This window comes from Oscarella lobularis, chromosome 8, assembly GCF_947507565.1.
Source record: "Oscarella lobularis chromosome 8, ooOscLobu1.1, whole genome shotgun sequence".
NCBI classification, from domain to species: Eukaryota; Metazoa; Porifera; class Homoscleromorpha; order Homosclerophorida; family Oscarellidae; genus Oscarella; species Oscarella lobularis.
Window position 1 is genome coordinate 2,115,219 of NC_089182.1, and position 18,612 is coordinate 2,133,830.

Sequence of the window (18,612 nt, forward strand, 5' to 3'; positions counted from 1 at the left end):
CTGCTTCGTTTCACAACGGGAAATAAATCCCTGGTGGAAACTGGACATGCAAGAGGAGAAACTAATTGCGAATGTGGACATATTTTTCAAGAAAGACGACGATGTAGGTCTGCCAGATGTAAAATTAAACCAGACGTTTGGTTTGGCCGTGTACGTCGATAGCAATGCTATGACGACGAGTGGAGTTCATTCTCAGTGCGGATCGACGATAAGTCCTGAATCCGACGACAGGCTACTTCAATTGAACTGTAGCAATCTAGTGGGACGATACGTCCACGTGATTGTCACTTCACTTCAGCCATCGTATTTGTCATTGTGCGACGTCTTTCTCAACTTTGTCGGTAATTCCTGCATACTGTATATGTCTTTCTTGACTATGACAAATGGAATTTATGGTATTTCTAGAAAATGGAGGTTCTCTTCTTTACGCTGAAATTGAAGACGTTCGTCTGTTTCGATCAAACGAGGATTTTCAAAACCCTTTGAACCGAATCATCGACGACGATCCCTATAGCTGCGGTGCAACGAACGAGTCGTCTCAAGCGCACGTGGTTCGCATTCACCTGCCTACGACAATTCTCGTCTCGCAATTTCGCGCCTATTTGGAAACCGTGGCTTACAATCGAAACTATCAAGTCTTCGCCGGATCCCACAGGACCGTCGATGTGGAGGACAACGATGAGGTGCTGAATCAATTTTCGGCAAATAAAACAGCGGTGGCCCTTTTCACGTCACCAGTCAAACCGCTGTTTGCAAACACTTTCGTTCTGAGAATTCTAACCATTGACCCGGAAGCAAACGTCAGCATGTGTGAGCTTGAGATATTTCAGAAAAGTAAGATGCTTTCCTCCTATAATACTCTCTGACACTTAATTACATTGTAGATTCGATTCTTCTTGATATTTACAGCTCTTCGACGGCGACAGCATTGAATGAGCTCGATGCATCGTCGTTGGCGTCGAAAGCAATAGACAAAAGTCGTCGTACCGAAGAGCACGCGTGCTATCGCTCTTTCAAACAAGGAGGATCTTGGTGGCGGTTGGCGTTCAACGAATCAAAGAAAATCAGCTATGTCGTCATAACCCCGTTGCCGGAGGCGAGCGCCTTGCGCGAGATGGATGGATTCGCCGTCTATGTTGGAAACAAGACGACCAGTTTGAGACGTGATAACGTGCCGTGTCGTCTGCCGCCAATGGTCCATCCTCTCTCGTCGGGGATCGCTTTGTCCGAGATTCGAGTAGCATGCTTTGGTCAACCGGTTGGAAAATACGTATACGTCATAGCGTCGGATCGGTCAACGTTGCCGACGCCGTCTCTATCGCTATGCGAAGTTCAGATCTATGACTGCGAGGGTATGCGCCAGAGAGGCTTCAGCGGAATTCTTTTGATGTTTATCAACAACAGGTTCTGACAGCGCTATCACGACAACGAGCGGGGATAAAGCAATTAATCCTGGCGAGCAGGCAACGCTGAGTTGTTCGGCGAGGGGTTGCCCCACTCCAAGCATCGAGTGGAGAAAAAGTGGAGCGATCTTGAATGCTTCAAGTCACCTCCAGGATGGACTGAACGTTACAAGCGCAATTACATTGCAAGGTAATGGAATAGAAGGCAATTATACGTGTATAGCCTACAACGGAAGAGCAGCCAATTCTTCCAGTGTGGTGACGCTCTCAGGTAAAGTCGGGTCGTTTTCTTTATGGACTGTTGAAACAATGTAGATTTTAGTCTACCCCTTCCTAGTGGAGACTCCACAGAACGTTAGCATCACCACTCCGAGACAGGTCGTCAAGCAGAACTGCTCTGCGAAGGGATATCCTCCTCCGTCGATTACGTGGACATCACCAACTGATCACGGTTTTACTGTCATTTTGAATCACGTGGCGTCATCGCTGACGAGTAGTACCATCGCCGTCATTTCATCAGACGACGCTCGTTTTGCAACTTTTCGTTGCACCGCTAGTAATGGTCTAGGAAGGAATGCTACAGCCGAAGCTCACATATCAGGCATGCACGTACGAGCTTCTAGCTAGAGCTGCTAATTGTGACGGCTTGTTTAGAAATCCGAGTCGCTGTAAGAAACGCGTACGGAAGAGTCGGCGATACGTTGAATCTAGTTTGCAATGCAAGTGGAAGTGCTGACCTATTTATCGAATGGTATAAGGGATCACTGAAGATCGTCAGCACCGCGTTTACTTCAACCGCTGATTCTGCTGAAAGCGTGCTGACGTTTCCCAACGCACAGTTGAGCAATGGCTCGAGCAGTTACCTTTGCAAGACAGGTCGCACAGATTATCCTTTTACAATAATCGCAACCGAGGCGACAGTAGGGAGTAAGGCTCAATTTTTCAATCTTTTTGCTGCGTTGGCTTAATTAATTGATTTAATTTAGTTTTTGGGAATTTCACTTTGATGATCGATCGAAATTTTCGTCCCGGCGAATCGAGGCCTGGCGATCCATTTACGTGTAATTTTACCGCCGCTCCGCGACCCACCGTTGCTGAATTGCAACGTGATGGGAAGACGGTAGCAGATCTGACTCAAGAAAATTCTTCAACAAACCAGTGGACAATAATTTACCCAATTACGTCCGTCACCGTGCTAGAAGGAGGAAAGTACACCTGCCTTGTGAGAATGGGCCTGTCGGTCAACGTAACTGCAACAGCGCTGCTCCGAAGTAGGCTTTATATCGAAAATATATATTCGGTAATTTCTGGTTTTAGTTGATGCTGCGTTCACGCTGTTTCCGTCACCGGCTGTGCTAAAAGAAGGATTAAATACAACGATGCTGTGTCGTGCAACAAGCTTTCCGAGACCAATTATGGCATTTTCGCGAACTTTTGGACAATATTTCTTGGAGGACATACCAGGAAATGTAGAGTATAACAAAACGAGACGAGAAACGACGCTCACCTATACCATTGTGGGAAACGACATCAGTAAAGTTGGAGACTACTCTTGCTGGGCGCGTAATAATGACTTCCCTGGCGCTGACACAAAACGGTCTTCTGCTGTACTGCTAACAGGTAGAAAGATAAAATCCAACACAATCGAGTGACTTAAGCTGTCGTTGTAGTAAAACCGATTTTGACAACTGAACGGCCAACTGTGCCTGCCAAACGAGGTCAATCAATTGAGTTAGGGTGTCGTTCCTCCAGCTACCCTAATCCGTCGGTTACGTGGACGTTTCGAAGCATTCCTTTGCTAAGTGCGCAGAATTCATTCGTTGACAATGTGACCACAATTAGTACCCTAAATCTGACGTCTGTCAATGCGGTGAAAGACGGCGGAGTGTACAGGTGCAGTGCTAATAGCAGCGGTGGAAACAGTTCAATCAACGTAACCCTGAAATGTACTAAAAAGTTTAATTTTCTCTCCCCTGATATGTGCTGACGATTTAGTCAATCCCCAAGTAATGACGGATCCAGTCGGTCAAGAGGTTCCTTACGGAGGGAGGCTTTTTCTTACCTGCCAAGTGACATCTTATCCGGCTTCAATCACAATTCATTGGTACCGAGACAATCAGTCTCTGTCGGAGTCATTAGCAGAAACGAATGTGACCGACGGAGAAAACGGAACAACTGTCAATAGTACGATCACCATTCGCAGCGTCGACGAACACGACGGCGGCAATTACACCTGCCAAACAGGCGGAGTTTCGTCTAGTCCAGCTGTTATTGCCAGTAAGTAACTGAGCCGTTATTTATTGTTCTATCCTTGCTTATGCTTAGTCGGAAACCAGTTCGTTTTGAATCCTCAAAATCAGACTGTATTTGAAGGAACGCCGGTCTCGCTATCATGCCAAATTTCTGGGTATCCACCGCCGGCTTACGTCATCTGGCAAAAATCTAGCGATAATGGCGTTTCATACGTCGACTTGCGATTGCAAAACGGCACTTCAAGTGTAAATACTGTGAAGCTATTGCGATCAATGGCAAGCCGTTTGAATATAACGGAGATGCGACGATTGGACGCTGGACAATATCGGTGTCAATACGGCAATGTCTTCTCGCAATCAGCGCAGATTATCTTTAGATGTACGAAACTCGTAAATATGGTACGCTAACTAATGCTTATAAGATCGACTCTTTAGACAACCCAAATGTGACGATGAATCCAGCCAGTCAGGAAATTTCCTATGGCTCAACGCTTTCGCTTTCTTGCGAGATATCTAATCCGGCATCGCCAATTCGGTGGTACAGAGACTCTAACCAGTCGCTATCGTTATCTATGATTGACACAAATATAACCAATGAAGGCAACGGTACGATCGCCAACAGTAGGCTGACAATACCGAATGCCAATGAACAAGACGGAGGTAACTACACTTGTCGAACAGACAGAATTTCATCGCGCCTAGCCATCATTACAAGTAAAGCAGTTCGCGCAGTGATCTCTATTTTTCTAATTTAATTTTTATCAGTTGGACGCGGGGTTGTTTTGGATCCTCAACACGAAACTGCATTAGAAGGAACGTCAATTACCCTGTCGTGTCAAATTGCTGGTTATCCACCACCGTCTTGGAACATTACGTGGCAAAAATCGGTTGATCGTGGAATTTCATACGTTGGCGTGCGTTCAAATGGCAGCCTACTAATTAAATTCGTGAAAATGCCACGGTCAACGTTGGGCATTTTGAATATAACATCATTAAGACGGTTTGACGCGGGTCTGTATCGGTGTAGATACGAGGAACTCTTCTCGCTACCCGCACAGATTAATGTTCACTGTAAGCTATTGACTGGACGTATAGTACACTGTACATAATGCATGCGATTATTAGATATTCCCTTTCTGGTAAGGGCCAACTTTTCTGGTGATGACGTTATGGATTTTGGATCGTCTTTCACTTTGCTTTGCATCGCCGAAGGAAATCCAATTCCAACCGTGTTATTCTACAGAACGACAAGGACTCTGCCCTACGTAACGGAAATTCTTCATGGTGGCAATGTTCACTACACTGACGGAGTAACAGCCACTTCAAAGACAAAAGAAACCATTCTGACTATTCACAACACTTCTACATCGGATTCCGGAGAGTATTTCTGCAGAGCGTCGAATCCTCATGGCCACGTGAATTCGAGCCTATTTCACGTCTTTATTCAAGGTGATTTGAATAATTCTGTCGTATCGTGTTTGACATGGCGTTGATTTCATTGCAGGTCCTCCGTCGTCAATCGATCCAGCAGACATAGTCGTTGTCAGAAAGACAAACTCGAGTATAGCGATAAACTGGACGGAACCGTACGACGGTGGAAGAGCTATACTCGAATACACCGTGAGCTATAAGGAGGAAGGATCTGTCGACGATTATCAAGTTGCTGACACGGTCAATGGCTCGGAATTCGCTACAACAATTTCGGATCTCATGGAATTGACGGTGTATTCGATTCTTGTCGTCGCGGAAAATGATAAAGGCCAAGCGCGAGGAACTGAGCCGGCAAAGGTGCGAACAGAAGCCGGAGGTGAGTGAGTCGTATGCATGGGTCGGTCATAAAATCAATCGCCTGTGGAAATCTTAAATTTAGTTCCACCTTCTCCTCGCGATTTCAGGGCCGCCGTTTGGAATTCCACATCCGCTTTCGTCGAATGGAAGCCAGCGCCTTCTCAAAAAAATAAAATCATTAGTTACTACAGAGTCTATTATGTGGACGTTCGTAAAAGACCTTCACCGCTGTTGTACGCGATTGTAGGCAGAGACAAGACATCAGATGTGATTTCGGGCTTGAGATCTTTCATTAAGTACGCTCTGCACGTGCGAGCTGTCAATGAGTGGGAAGACGGCACCCAGCTTCTGGCGCCTCCTACAAATACTATGTCTATAACCACGTTAGAAGACGGTTAGTTTGATGCACCAAGTGTAGGACTTTTGAAAATCATATTATTTTTGCTCAGCTCCTTGTGAACCGCAAAATGTAACTGGAGAGACTATCGTAAGCAGCACGTCAACGCTCCGAGTCGTGTGGAAGCAGCCAATTCATCCCAACGGATTGATACGAAAGTACACGATCTACTATCGAAAAAAGATTCCAGAAAGTAGTCAGAAACTGAACGTAACGGTAAATGGAGATCGAACGGCCGTCATCATAGGAAATCTCACCCTCTATACCACTTACGTGATACAGGTACCATAATATAATAAATTCAGGGGGGGTTGACTTCTTCATCGATTTCTTTGCTCTCAGATCCAAGCTCACACTATTGAACCAGGCCCGTTGAGTCAACCGGTGGAGGGAGTAACAGGACAAGGACGTACGTAACGACTAGCCAATTCTCTTTGTATACACACACACACAGTTGGTCTTCTTACCGTTTTAGCACCAAGTGCTCCTCGCCAACTCACCGTATTAAACAACGGAAGACGAAGCGTGTCTCTGCAATGGACAGATCCTGCCATTCCGCGAGGCGTCGTCATTCAATACACGGTGAGAACATTTCAGAGAAAAGCTTCCTCGCGACAGCAAATTCTTCACGCAATGTCCAGATTTTCTATCGAGGAAGAAAGTGGTACAGCGGTCACGGAAGAAAACGCGAATCGTTTTCCGTCCGGTCGAGTCGAGTGGTGAAATCGCCTCCCCTGACGACATATACCGTCGACGACTTGACGCCGAATACGCTATGGACCTTTTACGTCGCGGCGAGCTCCGAAGGAGGAATAGGCGACGCGAGTAAGCCAGTCAGCGAGAGAACGTTAGAAGCAGGTACGCCGAAAATTGCGTCCCCTCATTCATTTTTCCCCGATGCCAATGCAGAGCCTTCGCCCGTCGTCGCGGCTCCGCCAGATCCGTGCACGTTCACCGAAACGACGGCAACGCTTCCGCTAGTCGCGCCGTCGGAAGGAAACGGAAGAACCGGGTATGGAATATAAGAGAGTCTACTAGTGCGCGCGCCCGATTCGCATTGTACGTGTAGTCGCATCGATTTGCTCGTGGCGGCCGTCGAATCGAATTCGTCTTCGGATGCCGTCGATTTCACGACGTTCGCTCCGGCTTCGAACGTCTCCGCCGCTGCCGTGAATGTCTCTGCGCTGAATGCGTCGCAGATTTACGTGGCGGCAACATTCGAATCTCGCGATACACTTCCCGCCGAATTTATCCTGGGACGCGGAGAAACCGTCAACGGCTACACGAACGCACCGCTAAGACCCGGTACGACGTACCGGTACGGATTGCGCGTCTATAGCGCAACAAACGACTCGCTTTTTACAACAAGCAACCCTCAAACGCTAAGTAAAATTAATTAATAAGATAAATTAATTCGATGACTCTAAAGTTCTTCTTTACCTTGCAGCTACACTAAAAGATATAGAAACCGATGGTGAGCCAATGAGAGAAAGAGAGAGAGAGTATTGCTTTGTGTGTTCACACGTTGAATGTATAGGCTGTCCGCGCTGCTTGTATACTATTGTGAGCGCAGCTTCTTGCGCTGGCGGAGCACTCCTTGGTATGATTTCGATTGCTGTGCTGCTTTGCTGTGTGAAAAGAGCTCGCGCCGTTCGTGGTTACTACAAGTAAAAATCAGGGTGAAAATGGCCCTCTGTAGCGTTTTCCGCGTGGTCTGACGACCCGGATTAACAACACTTCGATGGGGACCCCTTTCGATCTTTCCCAGGTGAATCGCGACGTTTGGACGCTCTCGCTTTGCCGAAAGCTTTTCTTCTCGACGAGGTCGTTGCACTGTTCGAGCGTATCAAGACGGAGGAGGGCGAGATTCTTCTGCAGGAGTACACCGACGCCTATTCCGAACTGAACAAATTTTTCGGCCTCCTCGGACGAGTAGATAGCCGCGTTTCGCGCTAATTGGCGTCTTCGCGAATAGTTCCGTGCAGGCGATGACGTTCGTAACGGCGGACATCAACGAGAAGGTCGGCATTTTGCGTCATCATCTCAACACGACGGGTAATCGTTGATTTTACCGAGATGTCCCGTAAAAGTCGACGAATTATTTACAGGAGAACCGTACAGATCAGCTCAGGCAATGATTAAGGTACGCGGCAGCCCAGCTAAATCTCGAATGGGATCCTCCTTGAAAAGGGGGGTGTTTCGTACAGCGACAATGAGAAGCCAATTAATTAATTAATTAATTAATTAATTACCGAATGGGACTTATAATTAAATTGCGTATAGTATGAAGTAGAGAAGAAGCTGCTTGATAAATCGCGTAAACCTCCCTCTGGTTCAAGAACTTTGCTGCGGTTGCACAGAGCTCTCAGTAAAAATAATTTCAAAACGCATAATTCGTCGCTCTTTATATTTTTTGTAGACTTTATTATTCATTTTTTTGAGAAACTCAAAGAGTCCAGTGACGAGGAAAAGTTGTCTTCGCAGGCAAGCGAGGCTTACGGAGCGACGCTCGCCCACCACCACACATGGCTCATTCGAAAGGCGGTTCAAGTGGGCCTCTACTTGGTTCCAAAAACGAAAGACGTACTCGCGTCCGCGAAAGAAACGAAAGAGACGGTGGAACCCAAACTAAAGTAGGAGACGAAATGGGACTCTAGAAATAATAGTTAATGCCTTCTCTATAGGCGTCTGCTAGAGCTAGCTCGTCCTATCTACGAGATAACAGAAAAACTTTACACAGATTTCGACCTGCACTCCTTGCCATGATTCTACTGATTTAAACCTTCTTGTTTGTATACGGACTACCTATGATTTCGTTTCCACAGTATTTATTTATTTACGCAACTTACATTTTCCAGCGAGCCAACCCGCCGTCGTTCAGTACCACTTGTTTCTTGTTAGGCAGAAGAACAGACACCCAACAGTGATGATTCCTACCAGCAGTCCACCCGCACCGCATGCAGCGCTCAATAGAATATAAGAGCAGCCTGCACAATCAAACTATATCAAAAAAGAGGCTCTCTTTCTCAATACTGATCTTTTACCAGTTGGTGTTTCTATACAAAAAAGAAATTAATTAATTACAAAAGGGGACCCAAAAGAGCTAAACTCAATAGTGAATTACTTATTGCAAGCGGGTTGCTGACGGCGACGAGGGAGCTGTTCTCTGCGCTGTGAGCACGCACCGCATACTGGTACGCAATACCGGATTTGAGTGGCCCATTAGTATAGCCGTTTGCCGTTTCTCCGCTTCCCAGTACAAATTCGCTGGGAAGCGCGTCTCCGGCGCTGAATCTCGCAGCCACGTAAATTGCTCCGACGGGAAGGTTTGCAGAGTACGTAGCATTTCCTTGGTATGATCTAAAATCGATTACGTCGGAAATGGACGCCACTGCTGCGACGAGGATATCGATGTGTCTAACGCACGTCCAAAAAAGAGAAAACGTCAATATTCGGTTTCGTTGTCATTTATATACCTACCCTATTTCTCCATTTTCTTGCGAAGGTTCGATCAAAGTAACCACTGCCGTTGTCGTGGTTAGTTTGGAAGGATTAGCCGGCGGTAGAATTATTCCTGAAGGTTCTGCAGACGATATACATAAAAATACAAAATAAAGCTCATAATTTCATCGACATACCCGCTGATAACGTCTTTCCGTACACTGTCGCACTTACATCTCCCACACCCCTCACGGTGCTGCCAGCTATCGAAAAAGCCCATCGAGTATCCGGTGCCAAGTTATCCACAGTATAAGCAGTAAACGATGGGCTGACTACAAGACTCGACTGCAGAAATAGCGATTGACGTTCTCCTCCTTGGCCCATGTACGTCTTATTTCCGGAATAAAAAATCTGAACCAATCGGCTATAGCGAGCGCTGTACGGTGGTGCGAACACTCACGGTGTATCGAGTGATGATTCCCCGAGGAGTGGCGGGCACTGTCCACGCAAGCGATACACTCCTCGTACCATTTTCGGACACGGCGAGATGACGAGGAGCGCTGGGCACTGCGCACGATAAATGTGCACACGATCATCGCAACATATATACAGTACACGTACGTCCTTGATCCGTCGTGCCTTCCACCGGATCGCTGAGTAGACCCGGTTTGATTGTATGAGCCTGAACCTGGCCAAACGAGTGCAGCGTCAAGTCAACGCGAGCGATGTGAGCCTACTTACCTGAATAACGTACGTTGTGAAGAGAGCAAGATTGTCCAGCACAGACGACATTTGATTGGCGACGACTCCCTTGCTCAGAGTCACGTCCCCACTTTTTTCCTTATAAAAAATAGTGTGCTTTCGAATGACTCCATTCGGAAAAGCCGGCTCCTTCCACACGACCCTCAACGTCGACGTACTATTCACGATAGTTTCTCCGCTAACATTCTGCGGCGGACCAGGAGCTTGGAGAGACAGTCAAAAGAAAACGCAGGGGGGAAACGTCGTCGCACACTTACCATCCTCGGGTGTAGTCAACGTTAGAGTACTGCTACTCGGTCCTTCTATCTGCGACCCATCATCCCATTCGTTGACAGCTCGCACGTATAGAACGTAGCGAACGAACGGTCTCAATTCCGATACTACTTCCGACGTCGTGTTGCGGCCGAATTCCTTATACGATAGCGATCCGAAGCTTTCCTCTTCACTTTCGTAGTAGACGTGATAATATCGAATTCTCCCCGTCCATTCGGAAAGCGGCGGATCCCATTCGACGAAAATTGCCGTCGAATTCCAAATGAGGGCTCGAAAATTGCGAGGAGGAAGCGGAACTGAATCGTATCGCTTTTCAAAACCGCTTCGTCTAGATAACAATAACAAACCTCCAGGTTCTGTTGACACTGTCAGGGGAACCGTTCCCTGTGCCGCTCCTTCTGCGTTCGACGCAATAATGAGAATCCTATAGGTCGTGTACACCCGTAGGCCGGTTATAGTCGCCTCGAGCGTCGCGTTATTCACGGCGAGGGCGAAGAGATAACCGCTCGACGTTCCCGCTCGCTTCAAGCTTAGAGTATAGTTGTGTATGGGATAGCTGCCGTCATAAGGTGCCGTCCAATTCAACGCGATGCTCGTCGTCGTCTTTTTGACGATTGTTACAGTAGATGGGTCGATTCCTGCAGGCGGACCTAGGAAAGAATTCGTGGAGACAAGAGTGCACGTCTTAAATAATTAACAAGTTTTAGTTTGGAAAAATGTCTCGGTTTGTCTTGCATGAAATTGCAGGTGTAACAGTAAAATATAAAGCAGAGTGCAACGTGAAGGAAAAAAGAGAAGGGTACTTGATGGTGATGATGATGAATATTATCATCGATGATCAAGTATTATTCTCTTCCTCAATCATACAGAATAATTACAAGGGACTGGCCAACTGTTCTCTAGTGTAATAAATTACAGAAAAATTACAAGGGACTGGCCAACTGTTCTTTCCTGTAATAAATTACAGTCAAACTACAACGGACTGGCCAATTGTTCTTTCCTGTAATAAATTACAGGAAAATTACAAGGGACTGGCCAACTGTTCTCGCCTGTAATAAATTACAGGAAAATTACAAGGGACTGGCCAACTGTTCTCTAGTGTAATAAATTACAGTGAAATTACAAGGGGCTGGCCAACTGTTCTCTAATGTAATAAATTACAGAAAAATTACAAGGGACTGGCCAACTGTTCTCTCCTGTAATAAATTACAGAAAAATTACAAGGGACTGGCCAACTGTTCTCTCCTGTAATAAATTACATTGAAATTACAAGGGACTGGCAAACTGTTCTTTCCTGTAATAAATTACATTGAAATTACAAGGGACTGGCCAACTGTTCTCTCCTGTAATAAATTACAGGAAAATTACAAGAGACTGGCCAACTGTTCTCTAGTGTAATAAATTACAGGAAAATTACAAGGGACTGGCCAACTGTTCTCTAGTGTAATAAATTACAGTAAAATTACAAGGGGCTGGCCAACTGTTCTCTCCTGTAATAAATTACAGAAAAATTACAAGGGACTGGCCAACTGTTCTCTCCTGTAATAAATTACAGGAAAATTACAAGAGACTGGCCAACTGTTCTCTACTGTAATAAATTACAGAAAAATTACAAGGGACTGGCCAACTGTTCTTTCCTGTAATACATTACAGGAAAATTACAAGAGACTGGCCAACTGTTCTCTAGTGTAAAAAATTACAAGGGACTGGCCAACTGTTCTCTCCTGTAATAAATTACAGGAAAATTACAAGAGACTGGCCAACTGTTCTCTAGTGTAATAAATTACAGAAAAATTACAAGGGACTGGCCAACTGTTCTCTACTGTAATAAATTACAGTAAAATTACAAGAGACTGGCCAACTGTTCTCTAGTGTAATAAATTACAGGAAAATTACAAGGGACTGGCCAACTGTTCTCTCCTGTAATAAATTACAGAAAAATCACAATGGACTGGCCAACTCTTCTCTCCTGTAATAAATTACAGAAAAATTACAAGGGACTGGCCAACTGTTCTATAGTGTAATAAATTACAGTGAAATTACAAGGGGCTGGCCAACTGTTCTCTCCTGTAATAATTTACAGTGAAATTACAAGGGGCTGGCCAACTGTTCTCTAGTGTAATAAATTACAGTGAAATTACAAGGGACTGGCCAACTGTTCTCTCCTGTAATAAATTACAGAAAAATTACAAGGGACTGGCCAACTCTTTTCTCCTGTAATGTAAGAGTTAGGGCCGGTCTCGCTCTTTTCAAAAATGTCACAGACGTTTGGAACTATACCTTTCAGTTCTTATGCGCTTATCGTTTGCAGCATTGGGTACTTTCTAGGGCATGGGCGAAGTGGCGGCAACTGAAATAATGTATATGGCAGAGATTTTTGTGTCTGTCGAGGGCTTGGTTGGTTAGGTACTTCAGGTTGCTCAAAAATTCTATCATGGGCGATGCCGGCGCGTTCATTTCTGCAGCAGCAGAGGCTATGATAAGCAGTACAGCATGCGTGACTAGCTTACTCTGAATGAGCGGCAAATGAGGCGCGTGGTATTTTGACTACGGTGGAGAGGCGCTTCGCTTATTTTGACTGGTACCATGGTGAGTGTTTAGGCGACTCACCACGCTCCCACGAGAAATGGTGGTGGTAATCGATCTCAAATTGATACCGTCACGCCTCCCTACCACGTCTAGACAAAATACCGCACGCACCTCATTCACATCGCTCATTTCAGCGAGTCACAATGCTGAGCTCCTTAGCGTCGCTTCAACTGCTGCAGCGACGGACACAACGCCATCTCGCCCGTATAGAATTAAATGATGAAGAGCGATCAGTACCTAACCAAGCCCGACAGACACGGGCACATATCCCTTACATATTTCTTATGTCAGTTTTCACCACTTTGCCCAAGCTCCGGAACAACAAACTGAACGCCGCAAACGGTAAGTGCACATCGGCACGACCTTGAAAAAACCGAAAGGTAAGCGCATTGTCACAACGGGTGTACCGAAAAACATGACACCATCCGTTCTGACCGCAGCATTCCAAACTTCTGTGACGTCACATCCTGTTTCACGAAAAGACCCAAATTTCTCCGAAACGAAAAGAGAAGGACCTTAACAAATCCCCAGGTGCACAACTACAATGTATCGGACACCTGAGGGACCCAGTCGCGAGAGCCTACTACCCACCACTTTTCCGGTACGCCCGTTAGTAATTTTTTACATCCCGAAAACTATGTCTCGGTACTCAGGTACCGAGACAAAAAATAAAATAACCTTCAATGAGAACGGTGAATATATCCGAGTCGCTGTCGCCGTAACGACTGAAAACTCGGCAAAAGTAGTAGCCAGAGTACGAAACGAGAGCGTTGGAAACGATCAGCGTCGCCTTCTTGCCGTCGGACGAGATCATGACTTCGTAGTCGACGCCGTCACTTTGAATTCTACTCGTACGCCGAGAAGCCGTTAGTGCGATACGATAAAAGTCAATCGTCGGAACCGGACGTCCGTCGACGATGCAAGACACGTTGAACGACGATCCCAAAGCGACGAGGCGACTTCCGGACGACGTCGACACAATGGACGGCGCATCTAAATATTAAAAATAATAATATTCAAATCAACAGGTCAATATTGATACAGTGGACGTCCATCAGCGCGGAGCTCGACGAGATATTCCTACTGTGACATCGATAGAGACCCGCGTCACTGCGCTGTACTTTCCTTATCGTCAGATTGCTCAAAATCCACTTTGACGTTCTCATTTCATCGTTTACTTGCACGCTATCGTTCAAGAGTACGTTCTCGTACGAGACGCCGCCGTCACTCGATTTTTGCCAGATTATATTTCCAGGCGGATAGCCAATAATTCGGCACGTCATCGATCCCGTCGTTCCTTCGAACGCCGTCTCGTCCTGCGGATCCAAAACAAATCGATTTCCGACTAAAAGAGTAATTACAAAATAGGAAAATTCGCAGAAAAACCGACGATTTTTACTCGAAATAATGGCCGGACTCGGTGACGATCCGTCGAAACAGGTATAATTGCCTCCATCGTCTTCGTTCACGTCATTTATCGTCAGCGTGCTATTGATGACAGTGTCGTTCGCGTCCTCAATCCAATCCACCACGAACGAAGACGACAGAAGTACGCTATTGTGATACCACGAAATGGGCGTGTATTGAGACGCCGGATAAGCCGTCAGTTGGCAGGTAAGAAAGAGTGCTTCACTGTAAGGAACATCCTTGTTCGCCGGCTCGCCCATCACACGCGGACGAACTAAAAAACCTCAACTCATACAAAAAAAACGAGACAGGGCAATGTTTTATACATTTTAGTGGAATATAGATCGGTTCTCCATCTCCGGCGCTATTCTGTCCACGGCACGTATAGTGACCGCCGTGTTCTACAGCGTTGACTGCGCTCAGGCTTAGAGTACTCGTCGTGTAGAGACCGCCTGCGTACGACTCGCCGACGACGCCGAATCGTAACGGCCTCCCGCGAAATGACCACGAAACTGCGGCGACTGGATTCGCCGCTGCCCGACATACCAACGATGCCGATTCACCTCGAATTCCGAACGTATCGACGGATAGTGTCGTCAGAATGGGCTTAACTAAAATCCACCTCGTTTTTTTAACGAATAAAAACAGCGCGGCGCCCTCTCTTCACTTTACCCGTTACGACTGCATAAGGCGACGTCTTGAGAGTGTCGCTGGGCGACGCGCTCTTGGCCATGCATCGATAGGATCCCGCTTGACTGACGTCGTCGCCGACGAGCGTCACGATACTGGTCTTCTCTCGATTGGCGACGTCGACGGTGTCGCTACCGTTGACGTTCGTCAATAGACCTCCCATCGTCTTCTGCCACGTAATCATTGGTATGGGAAAACCTCTTGCACTGCACGCGACTATCTTCGTTTTGCCACTTTCGAGTGCCGTCGACTGAGGCGGAGCGAAAAGAACAGAAGAAACTAAATCCAGTTGGGACGATACGTAGTCAATTATTATTAATTATATGCCCTTTACCTGATATCGTTGCGAAGGCGGTGGTGTTGATCGAGGGGCTGATTTTGCCGATGCAAATGTAGTCGCCTCCGTCGCGAACGGTGACAATCGCGATCGGATGAAAAATGGTCCACTCGTTCATCGACGGATTCGTCTGACGAGTGACATTCGTCAAGATTTTGTCGTCGAGTCGCAACTCCCCGCTCGACGGACGCGGAGCGGCGGCAAAAGTGCACATCATCAAAGACGACGAGCCCTGACTGAGAGTTTGGCTAAGAAACGATAAAACTTCGCCGAGAACTAAACAAAAGCGCATCAGAAAGAACGTTATACATATTATAGGACTTCTTACCTCCTACCGTTGCCCGAGCCGATGCGATGGTATGGCTATAGCCGGGACGACTCGCTTCACAGTAATAGTTGTCCGAACCGTCGCTGAGTTGTACGTTGGAGAGCGTCAACGTGCTTTCTACCCCGTTCGATGTGGCCGAGAAAGTCGTCCCACTTATTCGATCTGCGCCTTTGTACCACTTGATGTACTGGGCTTCGATTCCGCTCGCATTGCAGAACAAGCTCAGCGTGTCTCCCACTTTTCCGACTGCACCCCAAACGCGCACAAACGGCTTTGCTGGAAATAGAAAACGTTATTCGCGGATCAGTTCCGGAATAAAAATGCGAGACGATTCACCTGACATGTCGGCTGCGGCGGAGACGTTTCGATATAGGCCGTTTCTCGCCGTGCACAGAAACGTCGCCCGCTCATTCGTACTGTTCGTCACGACGGCTTGGATTCTGCTCGTCGTAATGCCGGACGACGTGAAATTCTCGACGACGACAAAAGTGTCGCCCGTCAACGACGTCCACGTTATCGAAGGAGCCGGATAACCTCCAGCCGAGCAATTGAAGAAGACGTCTTGGCCGGGAATCCGGCCGACGCTCGTCGGAGTCGCGACGAACAAAGGATAGACTAGAAAGAACATATACAAATATATACCTCGTTCTAGGTTTTGCTTTGAACCTGAGAGCGCTAACTGTCGTGACGAGTTCGTCGCTCTGCCGTTGTATGCCGTACACGTGTATTGACCTTCTTCTTTTCTGTTTCCTCGCACCGTGATCGCGCTCGTCACGCTGAGTCCGTCTTGATCGTGACGCGAAACGTTGACCGTCTCTCCATCGGGTCCGATCCATTTGATGCTCGGCGGGGGACAACCGCTTGCAGAGCAAGTCAGCGTCGCCTCTTGTAAATTCTCTACCGTGACATCGTGGCTCGTCTCCACAAACGGATCCAAACCTAGACAAAAAAGAAAACGTTCTTATACTGTATATAATATGATAATATCTACGCACCACTGCAGTTATAAAACTCGACTTCGCACAGCGATAGTGACGGCGAAGGCGACGTCGATCGATCCGATGCGACGATGTGGACGAACGTACCGGTCGGTTGACCGAAGCACGTCACTCGTATCTCCGCTCGTAGGCGCCCCGACGAAAGAGGATAGACCATGGGCGGAAAGTGACACCGCTCGTTCCTGTCGTCTTTACCCGAATAAATCGTCCAGTTTCCCACGTAAACAGCAAATCCATGCATCTCGCGCAGAGCGGTCGCGTTCTGAAGCGGACGAATGATGATATAGCTGATTTTCTGCGGTTCTTTGAACTTGGCTTGCCACCAAGATCGGGCGCGTTTGAACGAACGAAAGCAGGCGCGTTCAGCCGTCTGATTGCTGCGATCGAGAGCCTTCGATGCCATACTCGACGCTTCGAGTTCGTTCAGAGCCGTCGCCCTCGCCTGACCGTAAATGTCCATATATGAATCTGCAAGAACAACGAAAGGGCAAATAATAATAATAATGAGTAAAATCTTTTTTCTAAGCGAAAGGGTTAACACTCACAAGTATTGAGAATAAAAAATTGACATATTTTCGGAATTTCGGGAATGAAGCTTCGAATTCGAATGTAAACAGTGTCGCCGAGTAGGCGTTCGGACACTTGAAAAGGGCTATACCTACTACTCGTAGAAGAGTAAGCGTTGAGAAGGCGACGATTGTCATCGACGCTCGCCGTTCGATGCGATCCGATGAAATATTGATAGTTTCGCGTGTATGCCGTGAGCTCGACATAAATTTGCGTATCGATAACGAAAACCGCTTCCGGCAGATCGAATCGAACCAACGTGAGTATAGTCGACACGTTCGGCGTTCCGCATACCCAATAGTAGCCGTCGAAAATGCGATCGAGTGGATCAGTCAGACTTTGCCCGGGTTCGTAGTACGGCTGCACGTCTACCTCCATACGGTGTAAATTGAACGCACCGGCTTCTGTACACAGAGACAAATAAAATTTAATTAATTAATTAATTAATAATTAATTAATTATCGTTTTTTAATTAACTCTACTTGCCCGTCAGGTTGAAAACGACTTCGGATAGCGCCAGGTAGGCTTCTTCTCGCGACTGTACGACGACGTGAACGTAGCGTCCCAGTAGGTCGTCGCACTTGAGACGAAGTAGACGATCGCCGGATTTCGGCGTGTACGTCGAATTGCATTGGACGTGCGCGCCCGTCGTCGCGTCGGCGTTGTCGTCGACGTACACGGTCAAATTTGCCATTTGAACGATTCTCACGTCGGTCACGTGCTTCGAATCGTCGGGTTTGAATGCGATTGCCACGTTCGATATTAACTCCCGTCGACCGAAATCGAGTCGCCACCAGGGATTCATTTCTCGTTTCGAAATGAAGGCGTTGAATGACGCGTCGCTCATTATACGGTCCACCGCCCATTGAGGAATGAAGAAGACGCCTTCGCTTTCTAATACGCTCGAAGCGCTCGCAGTCGACGTGGGGGACATGTCAATCAAATAATCTATTTAGAGAAGGCCGTGTTTCAATTATTTCGACTGCATTGCTTTGTATTCAGTCATAAATTCTTTCACTAATTCGCTCGTAGTGGCGTCATAACGAGTTTTGTGCGCTGCGAGCGAGCGAACGATTTCGTAGTCGCGAGAAAACGCGTTTTTAGACTGGGGAATCAGAGAGACGATTTGGTGCGAGAAACGTGCCTGAGTCTGCCGGGCCGGCAATTGAAAAGCCGAAGAAGCATAGAATTCCTGAGAACAGTATCGTCACGAGCCGATTCGAACGTGTCATCTCGCTTCTGACAAAAAGTTCTCTCAACGGCTGGAGCCCGTATCAGCTAGCCAAGCCAAGTTGCCAAGCGGCAACGTTTTGGGTTGCTACATTGTGCAAAATAACTACAGTAGTAGTAGTAGTAGAAGAGAAGAGAAGAACTCTCGCC

General features: G+C 47.0%; 4 protein-coding genes and 2 long non-coding RNA genes across 7 annotated transcripts; 4 read left to right on the forward strand and 2 right to left on the reverse strand.

Moving 5' to 3' along the window:
• Positions 1 to 806: 806 nt before the first annotated feature.
• LOC136190108 (hemicentin-1-like) lies at positions 807 to 4,594 on the forward strand. Its single transcript, XM_065978181.1, has 14 exons — positions 807 to 834; positions 885 to 1,352; positions 1,405 to 1,593; positions 1,627 to 1,674; positions 1,741 to 2,004; positions 2,058 to 2,330; positions 2,390 to 2,674; positions 2,721 to 3,023; positions 3,074 to 3,349; positions 3,399 to 3,680; positions 3,729 to 4,034; positions 4,091 to 4,369; positions 4,421 to 4,549; positions 4,587 to 4,594. Exons 1-14 carry the CDS (start codon positions 807 to 809, stop codon positions 4,592 to 4,594), a joined length of 3,138 nt encoding a protein of 1,045 aa, XP_065834253.1.
• On the forward strand, positions 4,522 to 7,609 carry LOC136189829 (cell adhesion molecule Dscam2-like). Of its 2 annotated transcripts, XM_065977855.1 has the most exons (11): positions 4,522 to 4,726; positions 4,781 to 5,104; positions 5,160 to 5,462; positions 5,526 to 5,837; positions 5,893 to 6,122; positions 6,183 to 6,249; positions 6,316 to 6,422; positions 6,482 to 6,698; positions 6,750 to 6,852; positions 6,910 to 7,226; positions 7,288 to 7,609. In XM_065977855.1, the coding sequence occupies exons 1-11, from the start codon at positions 4,609 to 4,611 to the stop codon at positions 7,509 to 7,511; spliced, it is 2,322 nt and encodes a 773-aa protein (XP_065833927.1). In that variant the 5' UTR covers positions 4,522 to 4,608; the 3' UTR covers positions 7,512 to 7,609. The 2 variants fall into 2 exon arrangements, with proteins under 2 accessions (XP_065833927.1, XP_065833926.1); XM_065977854.1 differs by having other exon boundaries at positions 6,482 to 6,852.
• LOC136189866 (uncharacterized) lies at positions 6,062 to 7,930 on the reverse strand. Its single transcript, XR_010670467.1, has 3 exons — positions 7,281 to 7,930; positions 7,157 to 7,222; positions 6,062 to 7,093 (listed from the first exon to the last, which is right to left on the reverse strand). It is a non-coding gene; the product is annotated as an uncharacterized lncRNA (long non-coding RNA).
• LOC136189856 (ceramide-1-phosphate transfer protein-like) lies at positions 7,576 to 8,688 on the forward strand. The gene is made up of 7 exons (XM_065977888.1): positions 7,576 to 7,608; positions 7,665 to 7,772; positions 7,826 to 7,895; positions 7,949 to 7,983; positions 8,124 to 8,208; positions 8,260 to 8,473; positions 8,525 to 8,688. The coding sequence occupies exons 1-7, from the start codon at positions 7,582 to 7,584 to the stop codon at positions 8,604 to 8,606; spliced, it is 621 nt and encodes a 206-aa protein (XP_065833960.1). The 5' UTR covers positions 7,576 to 7,581; the 3' UTR covers positions 8,607 to 8,688.
• Positions 8,499 to 18,577, reverse strand: LOC136189821 (cell adhesion molecule Dscam1-like). Its single transcript, XM_065977844.1, has 23 exons — positions 18,377 to 18,577; positions 17,719 to 18,180; positions 17,211 to 17,636; positions 16,663 to 17,133; positions 16,334 to 16,606; positions 16,004 to 16,282; positions 15,668 to 15,943; positions 15,337 to 15,615; positions 14,985 to 15,281; positions 14,639 to 14,923; positions 14,305 to 14,586; positions 13,948 to 14,250; positions 13,584 to 13,898; positions 10,664 to 10,966; positions 10,301 to 10,612; positions 10,023 to 10,246; positions 9,903 to 9,969; positions 9,742 to 9,848; positions 9,479 to 9,692; positions 9,321 to 9,423; positions 8,965 to 9,257; positions 8,885 to 8,896; positions 8,499 to 8,827 (listed from the first exon to the last, which is right to left on the reverse strand). Exons 1-23 carry the CDS (start codon positions 18,462 to 18,464, stop codon positions 8,718 to 8,720), a joined length of 5,781 nt encoding a protein of 1,926 aa, XP_065833916.1. The 5' UTR covers positions 18,465 to 18,577; the 3' UTR covers positions 8,499 to 8,717.
• Positions 13,001 to 13,427, forward strand: LOC136189861 (uncharacterized). Its single transcript, XR_010670461.1, has 3 exons — positions 13,001 to 13,138; positions 13,197 to 13,285; positions 13,346 to 13,427. It is a non-coding gene; the product is annotated as an uncharacterized lncRNA (long non-coding RNA).
• Positions 18,578 to 18,612: the final 35 nt, after the last annotated feature.